The sequence below is a fragment of the Diplotaxodon limnothrissa genome, linkage group LG5 (genome assembly GCF_057381915.1).
Source record: "Diplotaxodon limnothrissa isolate DT_005_m linkage group LG5, D_limnothrissa_male_GT1.1, whole genome shotgun sequence".
NCBI classification, from domain to species: Eukaryota; Metazoa; Chordata; class Actinopteri; order Cichliformes; family Cichlidae; genus Diplotaxodon; species Diplotaxodon limnothrissa.
Genome location: NC_140600.1, coordinates 21,725,861 through 21,752,063, shown reverse-complemented (window position 1 = coordinate 21,752,063; position 26,203 = coordinate 21,725,861). Strand labels below are relative to the sequence as shown.

The 26,203-nt window shown below is 41.1% G+C and overlaps 2 protein-coding genes across 4 annotated transcripts; one reads left to right on the top strand and one right to left on the bottom strand.

Annotated features, from left to right (window-relative positions):
* The first annotated feature begins 1,777 nt into the window (after positions 1–1,777).
* Positions 1,778–5,116, top strand: prkar2ab (protein kinase, cAMP-dependent, regulatory, type II, alpha, B). Its single transcript, XM_085354219.1, has 10 exons — positions 1,778–2,030; positions 2,150–2,185; positions 2,259–2,398; positions 2,820–2,926; positions 3,594–3,747; positions 3,848–3,949; positions 4,044–4,118; positions 4,220–4,285; positions 4,408–4,546; positions 4,992–5,116. Exons 1-10 carry the CDS (start codon positions 1,778–1,780, stop codon positions 5,114–5,116), a joined length of 1,197 nt encoding a protein of 398 aa, XP_085210345.1.
* A 1,217-nt stretch (positions 5,117–6,333) lies between these two features.
* On the bottom strand, positions 6,334–23,556 carry LOC146632256 (msx2-interacting protein). 3 transcript variants are annotated; one of them, XM_085353262.1, is made up of 15 exons: positions 23,345–23,556; positions 21,955–22,269; positions 19,205–19,681; positions 18,896–19,050; positions 18,124–18,324; positions 17,826–17,977; positions 17,612–17,737; positions 17,384–17,497; positions 17,181–17,294; positions 16,984–17,084; positions 9,599–16,766; positions 9,207–9,272; positions 8,910–9,104; positions 8,671–8,829; positions 6,334–7,379 (listed from the first exon to the last, which is right to left on the bottom strand). In XM_085353262.1, exons 1-15 carry the CDS (start codon positions 23,425–23,427, stop codon positions 7,248–7,250), a joined length of 9,558 nt encoding a protein of 3,185 aa, XP_085209388.1. In that variant the 5' UTR covers positions 23,428–23,556; the 3' UTR covers positions 6,334–7,247. The 3 variants fall into 3 exon arrangements, with proteins under 3 accessions (XP_085209388.1, XP_085209389.1, XP_085209390.1); XM_085353263.1 differs by having other exon boundaries at positions 19,205–19,678; XM_085353264.1 differs by lacking the exons at positions 21,955–22,269; positions 23,345–23,556 and adding an exon at positions 20,347–21,944.
* Positions 23,557–26,203: the final 2,647 nt, after the last annotated feature.

Here is a 26,203-nt window from a genome sequence, read left to right as displayed (position 1 = left end):
TTTGTTGTTGTTTTTTCTGTCATGTCTCCAGTTTTTTTCCAGTTTTTACCAGTTCAGTGTGTGATTACTGTAGTTGGAGATGTTGGAAAAGCCCCAACTGCTCTCCTCCTGTCTGCATGTCTTTATTCAGGCTGGCAGCATATCATCAATTTCAAATAATCCTAAATAAGCAGTTTTGATATTTTGAGTTTTTTGAGGAAACCATACTGGGGTGGAGCAACTTCTATGTCCTTAAAATACATAAATGCATACAAATCATTTTTTTTTGTCTCATTTATATCTAAAAGTTGTCTTTGTTTTCTTAGAAGAGATAATGATACAATAAATAGTTGTATGCATTAACATTTAAACACGAGGACGGGGGCAGAAGAGTTCGAGCAGCCTCAGCAGAATAACTAAAGGCAGGTTTAGGGTCACCTGATGGAGCCAGAAGTGTGAACTTTCTGACAAAGACAAGTTTAAGCTTAATCTCAAAAGCAGGGAGGCTCCAGTGTATGAAAAAGTGTTTCCCTGCTTTTCATAATTTTGCTTCATGGTGCTGCTTCAACTACAACAAAAGCAAAGCATAAATATAAATTACTTATAATCATTGAAACAAATGTAAACAAGTAAAAAAAATATGAAAGTATTATAAATCATCTTAATTAGTAATTGGAGGTTTTTCTTTGCAGTACCTGCTGCTTTACGTGTGAGATTCACCATCTGAAATCATATCAGCTTGGACTTTTGCGACATGCACACCCACAATCACAGTCGTCAACTTAAAGTGTATTTCTTCCTGGAGTAGAAACTCCTTGAGCCAGAAATGGCTGCACAAATTGCCAGATCGAAATTTAAACAATGATTTGCCTTATCGTCTTCAGCAGCTGCAGTCCCTTTAAGAGGTTAGAATAAAAATAAAAACCTCAGGCAGTTTTTCCCAAAAATAAACTCAGTGTAACTCTAAATTCGAGTTTCTCTTCTTCCTTCATCCATTTAAGTTATGCATGCAAAAAGTTCCCTTTTGTTTGAGTCATATTACCAAAACCATTTTGTACCATAACAGGGTTTTATGTTTGTACCGTGATACAAAATGAGGACAGGAAGAGGAAGATCATAAGATCATCAGAAGATCAGAATCATGTATCTTGTAGAATACAATAGTCAGTGTTGTAAAAGGAGGACAGGAGCAGAAGATCACAAGATCCTCAGAAGATCAGATATCAACCTCCAACCCCCCACAAACACCCCAGCCCCATCACCCGGGGAGCAGAGGAGCACAAAAGACTAATCAGTGTGTGTGAGGACACTTGCATTGAAGTTATTTTGTACTGTGATAGTTACTTTTTATTTTCCAGCGAAGTACTGCGTTTTTCATAACTGTGCTATATATTTATGAATATAAATGAAGACATTTGGACGTGAACACCAGCCTGACTTCCAGGATAAACTGTTAAAATCACTCTGCGTGTGTTGTTTCTTTGCCAGATCATCGTGCTCTGAGGCTTGATCCAGTGGACAGCCTTTAATTACATGTGATGTGAAAAGACCTGGTCAATACTTTCCGACAGGCTGTGCTAAATAAAAGAATCAATACAGGGCAGACTGGGAGAGGAGGAGGAGGAGGAGGAGGTGGAGTCACTATGCTCCAGTGATGATGCTTCAGACAGAAAGTGTGTTTATCACATGCTGATTGCTGCATTTTGTTATTCCTGCCATCGTAAACTGAGGTTAATGGAAAAGAAGCTCTTATAGACTTTTTTTTTCCTCCATTAAAGCTCCTGACCTTTGAACCTGAATGATGAGCACTGTAGAGATACCAGCTGGTTTGAAAGAGCTGCTGCAGGGATACACGGTGGAAGTGCTTCGTCGCAGGCCTCCCAACTTGGCCGAGTTTGCTGTGCAGCATTTCACACGTATTCTGGAGAGCCAAAGAAATGACCAGCAAGACAAGAAACCCAACACTGAGTCTGTGCAGAAAGAAGTCACTTTTGAATCAGACACAGATGAACCCAACAAACATGAGGAAGAGGAGGAACCGGTCCCCGTTAGTGAGTATCTCACTATTAACACTGTTACGAGCACTTCTGGAGCTGTTACAGTGAAGTGTGCTAAGCCCTGGCTTTAAAAACACTCAGTGTAACGCTCTGACCTCTCTCTCTCTCTGCAGAGCGCCCCTCTGGAAAAACCAATCGCAGAACTGCAGGTCAGTAAGTGGAACGGCGTGAGTCAATGTGGCTACATGACTCCACTTTGTTCATTTGTTTGTCTTGCTGCAGTTTGTGCAGAGGCGTACAACCCAGATGATGATGAGGACGATGACACAGAGCCTCGGGTTGTGAATCCCAAAACAGACGAGCAGCGTCGCCGGCTTCAGGACGCATGCAGAGACATTTTACTGTTCAAGACATTAGAGCAGGTATAGCAGCTTAAATCAGGTTTTAAAAGAAGACGTGGTTCCCCTTGTGATGATCATAGACAGAGACCTGCAGGAACAATGTCCAAGACCAGAAAGTGCTGCAGACCACAGCACTCAGGTTTTAAATGTCATGTTACTGGCTTACTGTAGGTGACAAAGGGACTTTTTTTTTTTTTTTTTAATGCAAAAGTCTGCTTCATTTTTCAGTTCTTTCAAATCAAGTTTGGCTTTTGCTCTCTATAATTTTGGCTTCACATCCTACACCGTGCCTGCCCTTTACTATCCTCTCTCAACTGTTCTTATATTTAAGCTTAAGCTCCACTTTTATATATGTTAAATCAGCTTCAAATGCCTTTTTTAAATATGCATTCTTAGAATTTGTTTCATAAAAAGAAACCTGTCTCGTTATGTTTTCCTCCAGGAGCAGTTCTCTGAGGTTTTAGACGCCATGTTTGAAGTGTTGGTCAAACCTCAGGATCACATCATAGACCAAGGAGAGGATGGGGACAATTTCTACGTCATAGAGAAGTGAGCGAGGTTTACCTTCTTTTCAATATTTAAACTAAACCTGCTCAAATCAATTTAATTTAGGTTATAATGCCAAGTCACAAGACAGAACTTTATTTTATAAGGTAAAGAACTTACAATATTACAGACAAAATCCCAACCATCAAGCACTTGGCAACAGTGGGAAGAAAAAACTCAGTTTTAACAGGAAACCTCTTGCAGAACCAGGCTCAGGGACAGGCAGCCATCTACTTTAACCAGTTGGGGTTGAGGGAAGGAAGAGAGGATAAAAGACACTGTGGAAGAGAGCCACAGATTAGTAGTAATTAGATTAATCCTGAATCCAAACTGGGAGCTGGTTCCACAGAAGAGGGGTGCGAAAGCTGAAGCCTCTGCCTCCCATTCGTCTTTTAAATATCATAGGAACCACAAGAAAGTCAACAGTCTGAGAGTGAAGCGCTTGAATGATGTGATACGGTACTATGAGGTCTTTAAGATAAGATGGGGCCTGATTATTCAACATGTATGCTATGCCTTCTAATGATAGTACCTAATGTATAATATATGCATAATGTAAACAGAATTGGTCCTAGTATAGAACCTTGTGGAACTCCATAATTAACTAGTATGTAAAGAGGACTTGCAATTCACATCTGCTCCCTCTCTTTCTCTGTCCAATCACTTCCAGAGGTGTCTACGATATTTTTGTACAGAAGGACGGTGTGAGCATTTGTGTTGGAAAATATGACAACAAGGGCAGTTTTGGAGAGCTGGCTCTCATGTACAACACGCCTCGAGCCGCCACAATCGTGGCGACACAGGACGGAGCCCTGTGGGGCCTGGTGAGTCTGACAGAAGAAGATGACCTTCATCCTCCGTAGCATTGTGCTGTATGTGACAGAGTGCGTGAAACAGGTTGTTCTTTGGTTGCTTCCCTTTCAGGATCGAGCCACATTTCACAGACTGATTGTGAAAAATAATGCAAAGAAGAGAAGGATGTATGAGGCCTTCATTGAATGCGTTCCTCTTCTGAAGTCTCTTGAGGTTTGCAGACACACACACGGCATTTAAAAAAACAACAGGATATAAGAACATAGCCACCTTTTATTCAACGTTTATTTCACCTGCTTCGTTTTAGGTTTCTGAGAGAATGAAGATTGTTGATGTTCTGGGAGCTCGAGCATTCAAAGATGGAGACCGCATAATTACACAGGTATAGGCCTGCTTTATCTTGGGTTGTTTTTAGATTCAAGTTTATATATTAAGAACACTTTGGTTAAACTTAGTCTTTTCTGCTGCTTTTTCTTTTTGCAGGGTGACAAAGCTGAGTGTTTCTACATTGTGGAAACAGGAGAAGTGAAGATTATGATAAAAAGCAAAGTAAGCGCACTACTATTGCCAAACCTCTTAATTAACCATTTTATCTATTAATTTTTTTAATAATGTTTGTTTTACTGTATGTCTCAGATGTATGAAATGACTGACAAGTTTCTTTATTGCAGACAAAGGCGAGCCAGCAGGATAACGCAGAAGTGGAGGTAGCTCGCTGCTCCAGAGGGCAGTACTTTGGGGAGCTGGCGCTGGTCACCAACAAACCTCGTGCAGCAACAGTTTACGCTGTGGGAGAAACCAAATGTTTAGGTACATTAAATGCCCACAGATGTTGGTAATGTTAATTGAGTTTAGCAGGCATTTATTTATGCACAGCTCTCCTAAGGTCCCATCACAGCAACTTTACAATACTTTGGTATACAGACGAGTTCATGGTCAACTGAATGACTGCAAGGTGCTCAGGCCCTGTGGCTGAAAAAACAAGCCCTTCCACCACCATGCTTGATAGTTGATATGAGGTGCTTGCGCTGATATGGTGTGCTTAGCAGCACCTGGCTGCTATATACTTACTACTCGATGCCTGTGGAAACAGTGAGTTTTCAGTGTGTGATGGTTTGAGATCTGTGAAAACGTACTTTTTCCAAACATGACTGTGGGAAGAATGATGCAGCAGCCTGACACATGTACCATGTAAAACGCAAAAATACGAAAATGTCTGTGACATGAATCAAAATGTGTCTTTTTTTCCTTCCAGTAATTGACATCCAGGCTTTTGAGCGTTTGCTGGGTCCCTGCATTGACATCATGAAGAGAAACATCTCCCAGTACGAAGACCAGCTGGTGGCGCTGTTTGGCTCCAGTGATGATTTGAAACAATAGTACACATTTAAAGTTGCCAGTGTTTTATAAATCAAAAATAGAACCAGTGTATGTGATACTTTTATCTTCCTCTCGAGGTAAATACGGCTGCCTCAATTTGAAGTCATGTTTTGCTTTTTTAATGTGTTCAAGTTTAAAATTCACCATTTTTCATGTGTGATGATGTCAATACTTGTCCAAACAAAATTTGATGCATAAAATAAGATTCAGTCAACTGACTCACGAACAACCCATCAGACTGCAGCCTGGCTGGTGCATCATCTCTGTGTTGGTCAGATTGACATGACCATACAGGACACGCATGTAAATAAGTACCTGAAGGTAAACTCACTGCTTTCTGAACCACTCTTGATGTTATTAGTAACACTGTATTTGCTATGCCACAATATAATATTAAAAAGATGGGCAAACTTCTTCTTCACTTTGTTTTAACTAAAGTTATTTTCAGCATATAATCAGATTAACAAGTGGAAAAACTTGCTGTACAACTTTTGAGGGATTTTTCCCACCTTTGTTGGATTGAACAGTGAATATTAGAAAAATAGGGAGAGATAGCGGGGGATGATGTGAAATCAAATTTAAATTATTTGATTAAACGATAATTCTTATTTTTCTTGGCCTTCAGGCAATTACTCCGATTGATGCAGGCCAAAAAAATAATTCTAATTAAAACAAAACTGAACCTTTATTTAATTCTTCATATACTCCAAACTTGCATTCAAGATTTCAGCTCCTGCAGGGCAGTTAGATTTTCATTTAGTGAGCTCTTCTTTTCCTTTTGTATTTTCTGTGTAATGGACTCATTGTTCAATTGAATTTTTCATCTTTCTGAGCCTTCTTTGTACTGCTATGTGATATATTCAATTTACTAAGCTGTGTCATGTTCTGCGTGTCATTTAGCTCATACACCTGTTTCTGCACAGGAATGCATCTTCCAACTCAACACTGACAAATGAAGTGTTAAAATGGGGTTGTGCAAGCAGCCAAAAAACACAGGAAATACAATTTCAGTCTCAGAGTTGTGATTAAAACCTCAAATTTACTCATCCGATTTCTAAAGTTTTAGGTTGTTTTTATGTCATGAAGTACAAATGAACCCAAAAAAAACAAACTCTTGAGGTCTTCAGTATTAGAAGAAAGTGAAACACTTCAACCAAACCGAACCTCTTCAAGGCAGTGCATGGGGGGAAAAAAGATACACATCTTAGATATCCATGTTTCCTGGAGTTTATTTGAGTTACAAAATATGAAGTGCCATTAGCAGACTCCACTCACAAGAGCGTGCCAACCTTCTTCTGTTACAAGTATTTACACCCAAAAATTAAGAATCTGTCCATCTACATTTCCACACTCTGTGTTCTGGTACGTCCCAGAGTACCAGTCTCTCTGTTAAGCTGTCCATGTTGGGTCCGTGTTTTTTTTTTTTTAAATTCCTTTTAAATATTTAAAATATTTACAAAGTCCCATGTTCAAAAACTCCCAAATCAAACTGTAGCTTGTTCAATGCAAAGGCAGGTGACAGAGGGGTAAACTGCTTCAGTAGTGTGAGAACATGAGCAGAGCTGGTGGAGTTAAACGAAAAGTCTTCTACAGGGTTAATCCTCCTTCCTCTAAAGAAAAGGCCTGGGCGAGGAAGTCTGTACAGAATTATTTAAAATTACATGCTGAAATGTCTGATCTGGTGCTGAGGTACCTCCAAGATCCTAATTTCTGAACCAATGATTAACAATCAATCAGGACAGATGAAAGAAACAGGCCCCTCAGAGAGTCGTTCATCAACCATCCTGACTTTTTTTCTTCCTTCCTTCCTTCTTCAGAGCATCTCCGAATATTAAAATAAAACTCCAATAAATAGAAATACAGCAGAGAAATGGTCAAGTAAGACTCATTCTGGTTTGATCCATCCCTGAGTTCTTTTGAGAAGGACAAATATACCAGACAGGAGTGACAAGAGAGGGGGAAAAACATAAAAAGAGGAAAAAAAAAAGACTGATAGGGAAAGAAAAAACAAAAATGTGTTGATAGGACTTATCCTACACATTCCCACTGTGTCCAGGAAAAAAAAGAAAAAATATTCCTCTGGCTTCCTGAGGCTCATCAACGAGAAGATCCATCCTCCCAGCAGTGGACGTCACACAGAGGTGATGACTATCATGAGATGTGGCGAGATGCTTGAAATCCTGTTGAGAAGGTCGGGGGCGAGCTGGGATAAGTGGCTCTCTGAAAACTCGCACGGAGGGAAAATCTGAAGCACATAGGCGGGCTGGGAAGTACAGAGACACATATCAGTTGCATGGAAATACTGAGATGGGCATGACTTTTTAATATTCAAAAGTGTCATTCAGTAACAAAGAAGTCAAAAGGTTTTTAATTTTTTCTGTCTCAAAGAGTGAGTGTGGGACTCAGTCCCCAGGTAGGCCACAAAAGTTTATTTTTTAAAATTAAATTTGTTTACAAAAATTATTCAGTCTTGTAAGGATTTCAAGATCTATTTATATCTATTTTTTAACAATAGATTGATCAAATATGACAGCGTCTGTTAAACAAAGAACAAAGAGATCCACAGGATACAATTCTTAGAGAATGAGTAAAGTCATTTAAAACTTTAATAGAAAAAAATCTATTGGACATTTCAGGAAAATTTTGTACAAAAAAAAAATAAATAAAAATAAAATAATAAAAAGCCAATGATTAAAAAAAAAACTGCTACAGGGTGTCAGACTTGTGAAGTGTGTGCTAGAGATGCTGCTTTATTGAAATGAAAAGAAAACCTGTGCACTTCAACTCCTTCGGGTACAATATGAAAACGGGTAATATGCAAACGGCACCAGGTAAAGACAGTATGGCACAGGTCATGTGATCAGTCATTCACATGAACTGTGTGGGGCAGTTTCTGTCTGACAAGGATCCCTACAATAAATATGTTTCACGGCCTGTGAAAGTCCCATGTGAGTTATGCATATACACAAATGCACTTCCAAAGAAGCCTAAACCCTTTACTATATGGTAAGGACTCCACAAGTACTTTGGCCAAGTAAAATGTATGCCATCAATCCTGTAGAACCAGTTCTGTGTTTAAAATGAAGCCATCAAATGGTATTGAAGATCAGAAGATGATAAGCATCAAAACATGTTTGTTTTCTCTGTGCTGCATACTCCAGGAAAAAAAATTAGGGAAGATCAAACCAATGGCCTGATATGCAGCTGAGAAGCCCCTTCTGTGTGTTTAATACACTTAAACCAGCCTTTAAACTGTTGTATAAGCCAGCGTGAAATGTATGGTTTTCAGGGTTTTTAAATCGGTTTTCAGCGTTATTTTGTTATCGTTTTTATTGTTAACTCTGTTTTCCTGGGTCTTTTCACGTGTGTTATGAATAAATCTTTTTTTTTCGGTACCGGTACTAGTTTTATTTTGTTGTATTTATCTGCGACACCTTAAAGGCCGGTCCGTGAAAATATTGTCGGGCATAAACCGGTCCGTGGCGCAAAAAAGGTTGGGAACCGCTGGTATAAGCCACATAGGACAGACAATTAATAAAACAGTGATGACTCACCAGATTGGAACCTGGGTTGGGGATGTTGATAATACCAGCAGCCAACTTTGTCTGCAAGTAATTGATGAACGCTGCCTTAAGAGCTTGGGTCTGGTTCAGGACGTCATCTTGATCTCGTCCACAAGGCAGAGCAAGGAGGAGACAGTAGTCGGTGTCTCCCTGTGGAGAGCAAAAGGTTCATGTTATTAGCAGACAGAAACTTGTTTAAAACAGGGAAGTAAAGCAAAAAACGCACGTACAGTCATTCTTCTGGCTACACTCTCCAGTTGTGAAGCCTCCAGTCTCATCCTCTGGACAATCCTAAGCAGTGCACCTCCTTCTTGTAGGGGCAGTGATCGATGAGCCAAAGCTTTGTTGCCACAGACGAAATGCAGCTGGACTGCAGCGGTGTCGTTTTTAAGTGCAAGCAACCCTTGCCACACAATAGGGTATTTCTATTTAAATGAGGCAAAAACAAAAACAACAAATGAATGAGACGAGGCTAGCTCTTGCTCAGACCAACCACCTTGTTTAATCTGTTGGGAGATTTGCCTTACCGTGAGTAACTGCACCATATTAACAGGCTGTGTCATCTTGCCATCTTTTGCCTGGTGGTCCGCACCCTACAAATTCAAGAAACAGTTAAGAACAACAGTACAACTAATCTTTGCTTTAAAAATGTTTTCGTTTAAGGTTCAGTTTTCTTTCCTTCAGTTCTTATTTTAATTCATAATTATTCTGAAACCTGCAGTTCATGACAGTGTTAAACTGCTTTCTTATATTAAATGATAGGTTCTCCATGTAATCCACAGCCATTATGAGGCACTTGCTGTTATTAAGCTGTGCTTTTATTGTATAAACCAACTGCTAGTTATACACGTCCTTTGTACCAACACAGATCTGTCAATACTGATTATGTTGACTGTCTTTTTAAACATCACGCACTCACCGCAGCAGGTGTGACATTCATTGGCGGCTGGGTAAGTCCAACAGCAGACGCTTCTGGCATTTGAGAATGGATTCCTCTCGGGTTTGAGTACATCCCCGGGTAGTCTGTGAATGAACCACTAGGTCCAGGTGGCATCAGCTGAACCCTGTGGGGAGATGCCATTGCTTGTCCGGATTGTCTGATTCCCATCATTCCATCCTTAGGAAGTGGAGAGTGGGGCCTCTTTGCCTCTAAAGACTTTGTTATATCCTTATCGGACACACCTTTAGACAAAGCATGTGCTCTTGGAGATAGAGAGGTCTCCTGAATGTGTCCAGAATGAGAGTCTGCGGTTGAACGATCCCCCTGTTGATGCAAAAGAACACGCATGTCTCTCTGTGCTATGTATGTTTTGTCCAAATGGCCACTACTCCGCAAACTCCCACGAGGATCGGGCTGCAGAGTGTCCAGCTTCAGCTGTGCAGGAGATGACTCATGACTCCTCAAAGAACCTGGGTTTACTTTGAGAACCTTGTCTCTGCCAACAGCCTGAGGTGAGGTAGGCCGTGGCTGCATGGCACTAGACCAAGAGGAGCTGAGCGACTCACTGTGCATGCCGTAGCTCATCACAGAAAGAGGTGGAGTATTGACTCTGACATCTCCCTGGACCAGATGCCCCACTTGAATTGACTGAGTAACACAATGTGGAGACATTCGTCCCAAGCCTCCAGGCACACTATGAGGTGGCATGATAACAGACTGCTCGGGATGATGCACGCCAGCAATAAACTGTTGCATGGCAGGATGGCTAGTGGATAACATAACTGGAATACCCTTGGGTGATGAGGAACCAATGGGTGAAGACACAAATGGAGAGTGTGCGTGCCCTGACTTACGTGGGGACCGTGGTTCCTGCTTGACCCCACCAAGATGTGAAGGAGTTCTATCACTAAAACCTACGTGGTTTCCAGGTGGAGAGGGTAAATGGGGGCTTATTGCAGGGCTTATGGCAGAGGTCCAAGGCGGTTTGGTTCCATCTGTACCATGAGGATCAGCACTATCCATTTTCTTTGGATGTTTTAAAGGCATGTAATCTTGATGGTAACCTATTACCTGCTGGTTGCTTGGTGGCAGACGCTTCACTACTCCTTGAGGTCCAGATTGGTAAGCGGAATCCATCTTTTCCAAACCAGTGTTTTCTTGTTTGATTGAAGACAATCCTGACTGGTGTTTACTGGGATGCCCATGATCCATCTGTGATGAAGGCCCTTTTTGAAGCCCTGGCTGGGAATACAAATCCTGCTTGGGTATGGATACCAGTTGCTGAGATTCCATCTCACTTGGTGTTGCTGATGGGATCTGACTTATCTTTGCACTAATTCGCTGGGGTCCCTCTGTTTTTTGACCAGAATGGCTCAATACCACCACTCCTTCAGATGTATTTACTCTCAGACCTGGGCAAGATCCAGTGCTAAGAGTGGGGCTCTCAATAATGAAGCGTGTGGCACTTCCTCCTTCATCACCAGCAGGCAGCACAGGATATGACCCAGCATCATCTTTGCTGGGCCTATAACTTGGTTTGGCTATAGGAATGTCAACAATGTTCATGTTCACCTTATCCTCAGGCTCAGAAGGATTGCAAATACGGCTGATAACAGATGTGGCAGTGGATGCAATAACAGAGATCACAGACTTTGTCTCAGGAGTCGTTTGTGGAGGTCTAACAATAGGTGGGGCAGAATGCACTGATATTTTACTATCAGACAGTGATGACTTATTTGACACAATGGCTGTGAGCTGAGAATTACTTTCAGATAGGTTCTGATCTCGAAGGTTTGGCAGATTACTTGAAACAGAGCTGCTGCCTGTCTGTGAACTAGTTGTATGTTTCTTTAAAATCTGTCTCAAGTCACTTGTGCCATGATCAATATCCTTGTTTTCAGACTCTGATGGTAAAGGCTGGTTTTCCTTGGTTGGTAATGGCATGATTGGTAAGGAAGAGGCACTGGTATCTTTAGAATGATGGCGCCAGTCTGGTGGAGAAACAGGATTTCTGCTTGTTTGAGGGGGTCTGACATTTGGGTTGTTAGCTCGTGGTGACAGAGAAGGAGAGTTGCATTCAGATGGCAAGTGCTGTGGCTTTGTGCATATTGGACTCTTGGATTGCGGGTAAACAGACTTGAAATGCTGGATGTGTTCTTCTGAAGATGACTCTGTCTCTGCGTTTACATCTGTAGCTTTGACTGCTGAGGTTTCAGGCTCTGTCTTCCAAGTAGCAGGAGTAATAACTGCAGTAGTTGCTGCAGCAGCAGGTGTCTCAGAAAAAACCTTTGCATCAGAAGCTGTACTATCTGCTAATGGGGTTGCCGATTCCTCAGTTAACGAATGTCCATCTTTCAAATCCTTTCTTAATTGTTTCTGGCCTTTAGGAAAACGTTTAGGTGTTCTAGGTCTTCCCTTGGGGCCCTTTTTGGGTGTGTTTGGGAAAGCGGGTTCCTCCTGGACAGAAGATGTATTTGTTTCATCTTCCTTGATGTGCTGAACCAAGTCTTGAATCTCAGGTTCTGAGACTACATCTAGATTTGCTGGAGGTGCCTGGGTTATTGAATCAATAGCAGCCATCAGTTCTGACTCACTGGCAGGATTAGATGTTTTTTCTTCCTCTGGGTCACTTTTTACATCTGTATGAGGGACAGGCGGTGTTGGTTCTGTTGGAAAGGTTGGATCTGTTAGTTTAGCAATGTTCTCCACAGCTTGCTCCAGTTCCAGCTCCTGTGAAATTACATTTTTTGATGCTCCCAGGAGCTCCTTTTGGTCTGAAGCTGCATTTTCATTGTCTTCATTGCTGGAGCCTCCTTTGTTAGCATTTGTGCACTTTAAAACCTGTTCACTGTGGTCACCATGTCTAAGACTTTTTGACGAGTCTTCTGGAGTCCCAGGCTCTTCTTCTCCTAACTGAAGAAGGTCTTTCACCTCTGTTGCATGCAGTCTGATTTTGAGGTTCTTGAGGACTGGTGACTTGGAATTCCCTGCTTTTCCTCTAAGAGTTTTCTCTTTTTCTGACATGGTTTTCTCTTCCAGGTTGGAGGCATCTGCCTCTTTTCCATTTGATTTGTCATCATATACCTTTTCATGGAGAACATCTTTACCTTTGGCCAATTCTATGCCTTGTTTGACCATCTCCTCTTTCTTTTCATCAATTTTCAGCGATGGATCTTCTTTACCTGAAACTGATGACTCTTGCAAAGGCGAGGTATCTTCATACGTGAAATCATTTTCCTGACCATTATCATCAGCTGCCTCAGTTTTGTCCCCCTTCCTTGTTGATCCAGATCCTAGTGATGTGGGCATCTGATTTGATGAACCCTTTGTGTCATACGGTGGCGTTCTCCCTTTTGACATTCTTGGAATACGTTCACCACTTTCTGATTCATTTGAATCCGTGTCTTTACCATCCAGTTTAGATTTTTCTACTTTAGCAGTTGCAGTATCATCACCTTGCCTGCGATTCTTGGGAGGCCGACCACGTTTATTTGCATGTGTTGGAGTTGGTGGATCTGGTTCAGTATTTTGTTGTATGGCATCTTTGTCTGTACCACGTTTTCGGGCAGAGCGTGGCGACTCTGCAACATCCTTTCCGGAACGAACTGGTGTATCATCTTCAACTGGGGTGGCATAGACTGATTTAACATTTCTTCGTCTTGCTCTGCTTACTGGTATGCTGTGCTCAGAGGTATCGGGATCTGATCCATGGATTGGAGATTTGCCTGTGGACCTCGACTCACCTCTCGGGGATGAGCCACGTTTCAGCTTCTCTCTGTCAATGCGCTCACTCTTGCGTGTTGCTTGTTTCTCAGTACCTGGTGCAGACGCTACAGGAACAGAAGCAACTTGTGCAAGAGACTTATACTTCTTATTTTTTATTTCTTTTGTTTTATTTTCTTTCTGAGATAAGACTGGTTCATCATTTCTTTCACTGTCAACTGGTACCTGTACTTTACCAGCTTGAGATTTTATGTCACCTTCATTCTCTGATCCTAATTTACAAGTGGATGGAGTCTCTTTCTTGAATACTTCCAACTGCTCAACAAGACTAGGCTGTACTGGACTACTGGCTACAGGTACTTCTGGTTGTTTTGCCTCAGGATTCAGCTCTGGTTCAGAATTGCTAACAAGCTCATTGTGAGACTCGTGGCAAAGTTCTGTGAATGTAGGTTTTACATCCTCAATAACAATATCCAGCTTTGCCTCAGACGGAGAATGTCTCTCTCTATTCGCTGAATAGTTGGATTCAGATGCTGTAATGGGTACAGGCAGAGAATCTGACGTCTCAATTGGTGGGTGCTGCATGGAAACAACATGTTCCTGATCCGTTTCTTGTTCCTTTTTGACAGACACAGGGGGACATGGATCATGGGGTGGGTTTAGTAAAACACATATGTCATCAGGTGGAGGAACGTCTTTGATCACAGTTTGAGTGACAGACACTGGTTCGAGTTTGGGTTCAGGAACTACATTTTCAGCAGGGGTAATTGGTTTAATTTCTGCCTCTGTGGTAGTTTCTGTTGTTTCAGGTGACTGCAGAGGTTGTTGCTCTTGAACAGGAGCTTTTTCTACTTTGTTTTCATTTGTGGGCATAGTGTCTTCTTTTGCCTCCTGTAGCTGCTGAGTTTTATTTTTCTGTTGCTGTAGTCGTGTTAGTTCCAAAAAACGACTATGGAAAAGGACAACAGGCCCTGAGTCAAGTTCACCATCTCCTGCTGCTTGCTGACTGTTTTGCTCAGGTTCCTCATGCTTGCGTTCCAGGTGCTGAAGTCGTCTCGAGTCCAGCTCAAAGACAGCGCTGTGAAGGAATCGGGAGGCAAATAGCTCCCTGCGTTCTTGTTCCTCTGGCTTAGGTTCCTCTTTCCTGTCATCAAGTTTATCTTCCGATCCAATTCGAGTCTTTTTCTTTTTCATATACCAGGAAGGTGTTGGTCTTGGTGCTGCTTCCACCTTTTCAGTGTCTTTTCTGTTACGCAAGTTTACAAAATGAGAATCGTAGTCTAAAAATGACCAGTTATCTTCTCTGGAAGATGACAGAGATTTTGCACGCTCAAGCAGAGCCTTTGTGTCAGGTGTGATAGTCTGGTCAAGTGCAAAGGAGTAGAATTTATTCTTCTCAAGCTGTGCTTGTTTAGGGTCTGAAAATCTGTCAGCTCTTGGTCTTTCAGAAAAAGGCATAGATGTGGAGGGCACAGGAGAGTGGGGTTTGGGCTCTCTGTCCTCTTCGGAGTCGGATCGTACTTCCCCAGGCTCCAAGTCATGACAAATAGCGTACTCCAAACGTTTGCGATTGTGAATGTTTTTATTTATATTTTGAGAAAAGTTCAGATCAGGTAACAAGCCTTGTTTAATTCTGCTTTCCCATCTCTTTTGTTTCTCGTCCTCCACAATGAGTAAAGGAGTGCCTGTCTTGTTAACTTGTGTGTTATGTGTCCTTTTGACTAATAACTCCAGATCTGATTGAGATTTTTCATCATTTCGGCTCAACTCTTTCTGAGGAGGATCTGCAAAGTCCTCATCTGGACGATTCGAGAAATGTCCTGGAGGGGAGCTGGTGGTCCAGTCTAGATCTTCACTTTTTTGTTTAAAGCTCCTGTACACACGCTCTCTCTTTATCCCTGACTCGGAGTCAATCTGGTCTGGTTTCTTTAATTTGTGGGACGGAAAATTATCTGTGACATCCTCAGGGGGTTTACCAACTTCATGCACGAGGCTCCGATGCTCCAAGTCCTCTGTTTCAGTTCCTTGGGGACTAGCTGGTTTGTCAGTTTTCTCAGACTCGCGCTGTTGCTGCTGCTGATGCAAACGTCTGTTTTGCTCCATCTGTTTGCGATAACTTTGAGAGGTATCAATGTCAATGTGGTCTTCTTTATTCTTGGCACTTTTGTTAATTTCAGAATTTTGACCAATTTTTACAGAAGTATGGTGGTCTGGTTCTCTTGTACTGTTTTGGTCTGCAATACCCTCTTGTGAAAATCGTCTGGAGGAAGGGTGCCCTAGATGTTGTTTGGACTCCAGTGGGTCCAAAGATCCCTCTGATTTCTCTCTTTGTACTTTAAGGTCCTCTTGACCATCTTTTGGAGTTCCACTTTTTTCATTTTTAGGTCTTGAATCTTTCCTCTGGGAATCTTTGTGTTTGTCTGTATCCATTTCTTTCAAATATGTTGTACCTGCACCAAAGTCAGAAGACTGATTACCATCCTCCTCCTCATGCCTGCTTCTCTTCTGACGAGCAGTCCTTCCTGCTCCAGAGTCACCAAAACGCCTTTTTCTTGCAGCACGGCGATCCAAATCTACTGCAGAATCTTTTCCATCAGTTTCAGACTTAACATGCTTCTTGAGTCGATTCCTTCCATCCAAGTCTGAACCATCACTTTTACTCATGTCAGATCGTTCACTTTTTGCTAACAGAGTACTAGTAAGAAGGTCGCCATCCCCTTTACATTTCTGTTTTTCATGGACATCCTGGTCTGATCCTCTTCCCCTTCCAGACCCTCCATCAAAACCAGTCTCAGGCTCTGTTTCAGGTAGTGGATTTGATGGGGATTGCCCCTTTGCTTTTCTTGATTTGATCTTTTCAGCTTTGTCGCCTTTCTCTTTCCGTTTTGCACGTTTGGGTTTCTCAGTTCCAGATAAACGATCCGACTGACTGCTCTTCTCGCTCTTGGAGGGATGTTCTAGCAGGGTCTTTTCAGATTTATCAAAATGTGGTGGTGACACTGAACTCACGCTGTCACTTCGTTCAGATGACTGGCTGTAAACTCGTCGTTCTGAGTCTCTAGGAACCCGCTCAGATGCTGAAGGTGATACTGTTGGACTAATAGGTCGCCTTGGATGGGAAGGGCTCCACCTGCTGCGATCAGCTTCAAAACGTTCTCGCTCCCTTTCTCGTTCCCTTTGAATATATGTGTACTTCCGGATGTCTTGCTCAAAGGGGTCTCTGTAATCCCTGTAGTCTCTAGGGTCTTCATGATAGCGTGGGTCAAAATGATCCCCTTGATAATGTTCAAGTTCAGGAAACCGGTCTCTGCTGCGGGCAGCATACTCTCTTCGAGTGTCCTCTGTATAGAGGCCAGGGGTTCGTATATTCTCATAGTAAGCCCTTTCTGCTGCAAATTCATGATACGGAGCTCTGCGATCCTCTCTATAGAGTTAAGGAGAGAACACAAAGTGTAAAGTATTGAATCTAAATAATTAATTTGTAATTGAAATATTGTCACTAATGGAAGAGAGATTCAAAATATCACCACTTTCACTAGCAGCAAACATTTTCTATCTGCTTAATTTAAAAAAAGGCAAAGCAAATAAAGTCATTAAACAGAAACAATAACTGTATTCAGATAACAATACTGGTCGTTTACCGTCGTTCAGGAGGGATTTCATAGAAGTCTCTAATGTCTTGTCCAGATGCCTGCATGGATCGGTAGAAAGCCATCTGACTCTCTTGACTTGCAAAATCCACCTATCATAAGTGAATAAAACACAAAAAGATTTAAAAAGGGGGCAAAAAAAACATTAGGATTACATTTTATTAGTTAAACCTTCACTTGATTTTTACCTTTATTTTATTGCCACCAATCTTCCAACCTTTGGTCTCTCTTACAGCTGTCTGAGCAAAGTCGGTGTTGTTGTACAAGATGAGAGCCATCCCCTTCAATCTATCAAACACCACCTTCAAAAAAGAAAAAAATTAAATCAGATTTATGGGAGTACTAAAATCAAAAGTATCAAATCTTAAGGAAGAGAAAAACATCACCTTACCTTAACTACATGTCCGTAGCGGCAGAAATGCCGCGTGAGGTATTGCTCTGTAATATTGGCTGATAACCCATCAAGCCAAACACATGTTGTAGGCATACTCTTTCCAAAACCGAGCTGCAAGGAAACAAGACACAAATATAGATATTATAAACACTCTAATCTATAATTTTGAAAATATACACATACACAGATGAGAAATGGTAAGATTGCTTAGTGTACAAACACTACCTTTAGTCTGTTGGCTCCCAGATACTCTCCATCCATCTTCTTTATAGCCTTGCAAACACTGGCAATATCAGAATACTGGACAAAGGCATACTGGGGAACTCCATTTACTTTCTTGATGTCAATGTCCTTGAGACAAAAAAGAGAGCAAATACAAAATGTTAAATGTAAAATATACAAACTTACGTGTGTAATTCAAAGTCAGATGGATGCTTACCACAATTTCACCAAAGCGTTGGAAAATGTCGAGAAGCTGTTGGTAACTGGTGGTCTTCTCCAGGTTCCCTATAAACAGTGTCCTTGTGGCCTTTGGATGGAATTCATCTATTCGCCCATCCAAAGGCCTGAACTCATTTTCACTTTCTGTTTCTGGAGGAAGAAACGGATTTATCATTAATATTACTCACATGCTATTTGAATTTTGGTTCAAGCCTGTGGAGGGAATTAATGTGTCTGCAAATCTGCCATATTTATCAGAAAAAATACAAATTTCTGTGACTTTTGTTGCAACCTACCTGGTCCATTCCAGGCAGTGACTTCAATAAGCATGCCGAAAAACAGCTTTCCTTTGGAGACACTAAGGGCTTTTTCTTGATCCTCTTGCTGTCTGAAGAATACCAACCCATAGCGGTCTTCTGATGTTCCATGGATCTGAACTGAAGTCACTTTCCCATGTTTCTTGAATTCATGGAAAAGTCCATCTTTCAAACTCGTGTCTGCATTGGAAAACAGAATTACTACAACACTACTAAAAACAACAGAATTCCCAACGACCTAAAGAAGAAATGACTCCCACTTTAATCTGTTGACAGGAAGAGGCTTTCATCTGGCTCAAATTATTTTTATTTCACAGCTTAGTTTGGTTTGCATACCACGAGCATGCTAAATGTGTAATCAAAAATAAAATTAGAAAACATCTGTATGTAAATGAAACAATAACTAATAAAGTGATCAATCTCTGTCACCACAAATCTATACAATGCCCTGCAGCAAACAGTAAAGGAAATAGTAATTTTATTTCATTAAACAACCACTCTTTACCATCAGAAACTCCCTTTTACAAGAGCCAAAAATGAAAGTTTTTAAACATGGCTACATTTAACTACCTGCAGCTAGTCCCCTACCTGCAAATAACTACCTCCTCATGTTTCAGATCATGTTGCCTGTAGGAAATGTACTTTCTAATGCCATTGAGGCAATAACAAATTCAAGGATATGGCAAGGTTATTGAGCAGAGAAAAGACTTAACTTGGTCCACTGAGAGGTAGATGAACATTAAAAACTCACCTGTTGAGCGTACTGGTAGATTTTGCACTTTAATGCCAAAGCTCCTACGGGGCTCTTCAGAGTCAAGCGCCATAGAGGACTGAGGTGGTGCGTGTGTAGCTGATGACTGAACAGAACGAGCCTGCGATCCATCACTTGAGCTGCTGTTTGAATCACTGTCAATGAAAGTGTAAAACGATTAGACACTTCTGTTTACACAAGTCTGAGTAAACGGATTATTTACAAATTGTCCAGCATAATCCCAATGCTTTGTCCATGGACAAATATTCATCCATCATTTGTAGATTAAAAAACGAAAAAAATTCCCACCTGCCACTGCCTGTGCTGCTTGTGCTGCTGACTGAATCAGAGCTTGAAGATCTGCTGTGAGATCGAGATCTCGGGCCTCTCCCAGGGGACAAAGGTGCTTTTTTAGGGGAATGAGGAGTTTTGAGGGGTTGCCCCGTGGTACGCTGAGGGGAGGGATGCCTTGACTGTGAGGAGTGAGACGATCGACTCCGACGGTGATGGTAAGTCCGATCGACACGCCGTCCTCTGTCATCTCGGTACAGGTCACGTCGTGAAGAGTTAGTAAGAGTAAAAGGGTCTCGGATTCTAGAGTCAAAGTGTGGGTCTGACGCCTCAAAGCTTCCCCCAACAGAACTGCTGCCTGGGCCAGCAGCAGTAAACACAGAGCGATCGCGGTAATAATCGGCGTTGTAGTGACGCTGTCTGTCAAAAGTACCACTGCGGTCATGATGTCCATATGGGCTGTGATCATATGCACGTTCACGGCTTTCTGAGCTACTGTAAATTAAGAACAGGACAGACATGAAAATAAAAAGTATTAATCAGACTCTTAACAAAAAAAAGAAAATAAGCATTTCACTTAAAAATGCACTACAGCAATAAATGGCCCAAATACTGGCACTGTCTGTAAAAGCTCTGAACAAAAAAACCCAAAACAGATTACATTTGTCACGCTTCTCCAAATCTAATAACCTATACATCTATGATGTAAATTCACAAACAGTCACAGGAAAACAAGCTGCCCACAAACTTTCAGAACTTTATTTCAGATTTAAGCTATGTTGCTCTTAGTCTCCAATTGTTTTTACTGGCACAGCAATAAACACTGAGGTTTCAGAGGTTGACTGTTCATGAATTATTATGAATATGGGGAGAAAATACAAATCTACATAAAACATTTCTCCCAAATATTCAAGTGGACATTTGTTCTAATGATCTATGTGGTATGGAGAAATGCCATGCAGGGTTTGGATCAGTGCATGTACTGGAAATAACAAGTCATAAAACTCAAAAAAAAAGAAAAAAAAAAAAACTAAGCAGATACATACATTTAATAAAATTTACTTTTTTCCCTTTCCCTAAAAGCAGTGCAAAACTATGATTAAACAAAGCACGAAGGAAGATTAGGAAAGAAAGTATGCAGAGGGCAGAGAAATACCAACCTTTTAGAAAAGAAGTTACCGAAACTAATCCAAATAAAATCTAGGTGGTCAGAATGTGAGAGACCTAGGCAAAAACGCTTCACGTATTCTCGCATTGCATGTTATGTTCATGTACTGAGCACCAGGGCAGTAGATTGTTGACGTATAATCCACAGTTGGGCTTATTTAATTCTCTTCACTGGATGGAAAAAGGAAGAAAAAAAAATATACAGAAATGGACCTTTATGAGTATTGCAACATGTAGAAAAAAAAAAAATCATAGGAACATAAAACCTCAATAAATAAATATGGAATAAAATCTTTTTTTAAAAAGATGATGAGCTTCAGGGTAATCGGCAGATTCCAGGTTGACTACTCAGTAAGTTGGAGCCTGAGAGAAAAAATACATCCAATGGGATCGGTCTCATTTCACTGTAATTTTTTAAAAGTTTTATAGTGGCAGGGGAAAAAAATATTCCATGGGTTAATGTTAAGTTATTTAACATCACGCAGGTCAGTAGACTCCAGACAAGTATCAGAGTAAATAATATCCTCCTGGACTGGTGGGCCGGATACAACTCCATAATCAGTGGGTGTCATCTTTGTTTACTGTCATGTTACTTAAAAAAATGTCTTCAGCTTCCTCTAAGATACTTGGAGTGCTTTTTCCTGATTGAGGTCTCAAACGGCTACATCCATACTTGAGTAATCCAAATGAATGGCAGCTACACCTATCCACATCAGTACATCCAGGACAGGGTATAATATTGCGTACATCCAGGGGGTTACATCCCAACTATCCACTCTTCATGTCTTCATGGCAAAAGCAAGAATAGCTCCACAAACGTTGTTGGTGGCCAGGTGGTTGGATCCTCTGTGTTCTTGTGAAATCTTCTCGGTGCAGCGTCCATATGCGGAACAAAACCTGTTTTTGATTAAGTTAATCTCATCCTAACATGACAATGATACCTTGGAACTACACCAGTCTTTCTTCTAATGTGTGATGACTGTAAGGTTTCTTCCATCCACTCGGTCAAAAGTTAAATCCAGAACAGGCTGTATCCACAAGTGCAAAGCGCAAAAAAAGAAAAAGGAAAAGTAATGAACAGTCCAGCAATTAGTCGTTGCCTTGAGAAAAAAAAATGATATCCCACGATGGAAGATTTCTTCAAGTGAGTGTATACCTATATAGATACTTCCAAAATACGTGTATCCATCATAACAGTGATGTACTTCCAGCTTCACGTGATTCCAGATTTTTTTTTTAAATTAAAGATAGATTCCATGTTGATTATAAAAAATATCCGCAAGCTCCCCAAGGTAGACTCCCACAAAATGTAATAAATCCACAACTCACCAGGATATTCCACACAGATGTAATATCCACATCAGATGTCAAACTCTCAATATATAGTTACCTTACCAAATGATAATGTGTAGTTAATTTACTTAGATCCAATGGGCAAGGCAAGTCAAATAGGATGAAAAGTGGAACGATCCCTAGATTACCTTTGTGTAACCCCTTGAGGCATCAATCCCTTACGGATACCCCCCACTATGTGTTTAGGTTTAACACCTGTGTGATACCTATGTTTCCCTGGATTCGAAGGGGACGCCGTGTCCACTTACCCATCTATTCTCCGTTCATAACGTCCCTCTCTGGAGTGAAGGGACACAGGTGGCCCAAACACTGGACCAACCGTTCCCCTAGAGAATCCTGTAACATCTCGACTGCTCGAGGGAGAGCTGTCTTCCAGGCCCCGAACAGCACTTGGGACTGACCCGGGTTCATTGTAGTCAGTCCGAAGGTCTCTGTCCCCCATCTTGTTGACAGCATTGTGAGCCTTCTGTGCACTTTTGATATCCACAAAATCCACAAAGGCTGCAACACCCCCCTCTGAACCGCGCTTTCGCAGAACTTTAACACTCTCCACACGACCATACCTGAAATGGAGACAAAGAGGAAATTACATATACACCGGCCAAGAATATAGAATGTGCCAGTTTTTAATCAGCAAGCTTGCAAATGGCACTGACTTTGAAGGCAGGACTTTATGATAACGAACCAGAGACCACACATCAGAGGTGAACTCTCTGAACTTAAAAGTGCTAGCAATTGATTATACTGGATGATCACATTTGGGAATACTTGGAAAAAGAGGAAGTTCTAAGCAGTATTGATGACATTTCTATAGGACGTAGGATATGTAAAAAAAAAAACGCACCATGTTTAAACAGCAGACCACTACATGGGGTGTGCAGCAATAAATCCCATTAGCAGGAATGTTTGTTTTCCAACTACTTAAGTAGTGTTTACGCCGCGTAGCAAGAGATTAGACACCTAGTGTTAGCTACAAAGCTACAAATAACTCTTATGAACCCCGGAAGGCAGTTTGTGGTGTTGGTTTGTTTTACATTTAAGCACTAAAGGGTAGCAAAACCTGGTTTGCAGTTTACAATTTCACAAATGAACCCCAACAACACTGACTAACTTAGCTTAGTTTAAGCAGCTACACTTATGGGACCGGGCGTGAGGCAGCTCTCGTAAATTTCCTTCTATTAGCAATCGGTATATAACACTCTGACGACCAGATAAACAACAGAGTATGAGGTTTTTCCAGTGGCTAAACTAACCGAATGCATTTAATGCTACTCTGTGGTTAACGATAGCTGCCGTTAGGCTTGTACACATCGTGAAAACGTCTCGACTTCCCACAAAATGGTTGGTTGGGTGGAAGCTTGGTGGCTAGCGAATCCAGCTAATTGCTCCTTGGCGTTCACAAAAGTTCGAGGAATGTTATAAATCGTTCACCTTGAGGCCCGAGCGGCTCTGCTTCACATATGACTTCAATTTCCATCACCACGCTGCCAATAATGTGCATTCAGCACACGAGAAATAGCAATACTAGTAAAACGTAAAATGCTAACATTAGCTGTGTTAGCATTGATAGCAACCGCCTACCGTTCGTAATGTTAGTGAGACAGCTAGCGCGCGCTGTTTGGAAAACACGTAACCTACCGTTTAAAATGCTCCACGATTTTCTCCTCTCGAACGTGTTCGGGTAAATTTCCCACCCAGAGGTGTCTGGTTTCCCGAACCATCTTGCGCTACTCTTTCCCCCTCCACACACATATGATCTCGCACGTTTCTAATCCCTGCCGGTCGGAGGTCCGCCTGAACAAAATGAACGACCCGGGCCCGATGGCCCTGCTAACCGTTTAGCTCTAGCTGCTGCGTCCTCGATCTGTCTTGCGTGGACGCGCATCAACCTCGCTCTGGATGATTTTGGTTGCGAGACGCGCGTCCCCGCGATCCCTGTGAAGCAGACGGCAGGCAGCGGGCGATTTTCTCCCAGGGGGATCAGGTCGTGGAAAAGATTAATTAAAACAGCGAAAAGTAGAATTTTTAATCACTTTAACACGTTTATTTAAAAATTTGTAACAGTTGTTGACTTGTTGAATTAAAGTTAAACGAATTCTGTAATAACTACTATGTGAAATAGAAAGTCACCAGTTTCATTCTTCTATCGCTCTGCCAAACCGACAGATAAAGGCAGTGAAAAATAGTCTGCTTTACAATGCAACGCCTTGTGAGTCCCATGCAGTCAGTGTTTTTCAGTTATTATTGGAATGTTTAGTGAAAACAAGGGCAACGCTAAAAATAAATGAATCTATTATATCTTATCGTAATCAAACTACTGTTTTGACCGTAAAAGGCCCAGAGGGTGCCAACAGAGGAAGTACTGCATGAGGAAGTCAGGACTGGCCGAGGAATATGCGAGGATGGTCCTGGACATGTATGAAGACAGCGGGACAGTGCGCTGTAGGAGTGACAGATGGGTTCAAAGTGGGGGTGGGATTACATCAGGGGTCTGCTCTTCTGGTTTGCTGTGGTAATGGAGAGGTTTGGTAGGAGTCTCAGTGGACTATGATGTTTGCAGACAACATTGTGATCCGTAGTGAGAGCAGGTAGCAGGCGGCAGAGAGCCTGGAGAGGTGGAGGTATGCTCTGGTGTCAAACAGATTGCGATCCCCTAGCTCATCTCTGTCCAAAAGTGGACTAAAATGACTTAACATCCAGCCTTTTTATGGGAAAAATGATACAGAATGTTAAAACGGAGTTAAACGGTTAATCATCCTTAATTCTAATCAAATTCTAATCAAGAATAAATCAAATCTATATGATGAGTAAGAAAATGTAGTTTGAGTAATGACATGATTTTGATGCCTGACTATTTCACCTAGATTCTGGGAGCATTGTTATGACTGTGCATGTCCTTGTCTCTCTCTCTCTGTGAATGAAAGCACTATGTAAACAGTGTGTAAAAGTCCTCATCGTGCATGATTCTGATTAAAATAAATTATATTAAGTATGCTGTGTTTGACAAACACATTCATAAAGATAAAAAGTATATTCACATGTGATGTGATTTTTAACTTTGCCTTAAATTATCTGGGTGAAAAGTCCGAAAGAGAGAGAGAAACAACAGCACGGGACTCACGGAGCAAGCCTTCTGGAAGGAGGTACTCACGATAGTACTCACGAGTAGTCACTGCACATTGCTGATCCATGTCCACATTAAGTGGAATATCCCCCTAAAGTGCAACAGCCAAAATACCTCTAATTTACCTCTTTCATGTCATGTCTGTCTATTCCTCCACGTACCTGTACCACTGTTAAAGCTGCTATTCTTTATTTATGATAGTAGAACATATTCTTTTTATTCTTTTGTTGTATGACTGTAGTATGACTGTTTATTTGTCTGTATAAGCCAAGTTCAGCTGTACTTCAAATTTCATTGGAAGACTTTGTATGGAGGACTGCTTCCTTATTGAATTATATCGACAGAAATAAGTGTGCCAGTGGCCAGAGTGTGCCCATTCTCCTCTCTCATTCCTCCCATGATCAATATTAGAAATCAGCATTAGCTCAGAGTACATTAATTAGTAGTATAAGTAGTATAATTCAAATGATTTGATTATTATTATTTGATTCATATTTTGCTTTCCTCCTTCTAAACTGCTTTAATAAAATATCCTGCATTCAAAAAGTCTAAATTGTGGAAGTTCCATTTTTAACCTTTTGTGAAACAGTAAAGGTAAACACTGTGTAAAAATATTGCACCTAGTTAAGGGTTCTTCCAGGTTTCTCTAGCCTTAAAACTTAAGAGATCCTTGAGGTCTATTTTCCAGCCGCTTGTGGCAGATGGCTGCCCTCTCTGAGCCTGTTTCTGCTGGAAGTCTCTTCCTGTTAAAATAGTGTTTTTCCTTCCCCCCCATCACCATCACATCTGATTGTTAGGCTTTTCTCTCTAATATAGTACGGGCATTATCTTACAATAAAAAGCACATTGAGGCAACTGTTGTTGTTATTTTGCGCTATTTTGAGCTGTTGTTGATACCTGCAACATATTGCAGCCCCTGATTAACTAATGAAGAAAGTGAAGTGATAAACAGAAACAAAAATAACAAATATGTTTTTCATAAAACAATTTAATACATGTGTACGAGATATGAATTACACCAAGTTTTTTTTTGAGATAGTGACTATAAATAAAGCAATTTCACTGGAATCCGATTGAGACTTTGATACTATGCTGGATAACTTTGTTTTATTAAGGCAGAAGACAATGTTAAAAACAGTCTGCTTGATGATTACTTCGTACTTGTTAGTGGTTTGTCTGCTTGGTTTGATGATGTAGATGCAGTTTGAAGGCGAATAGAGATAAAATATATTAGATTACTTTTCTATCCTTTTTTCAAGTTAAAGTTGATTATTTATATGTTTGTATAATGACTGAGAAACAGCATACTGACTGGGGTTCCATTTATTCTCGTACATTTTTTGTAAAGTGAGTTGCAGGAATATAATTGTTGC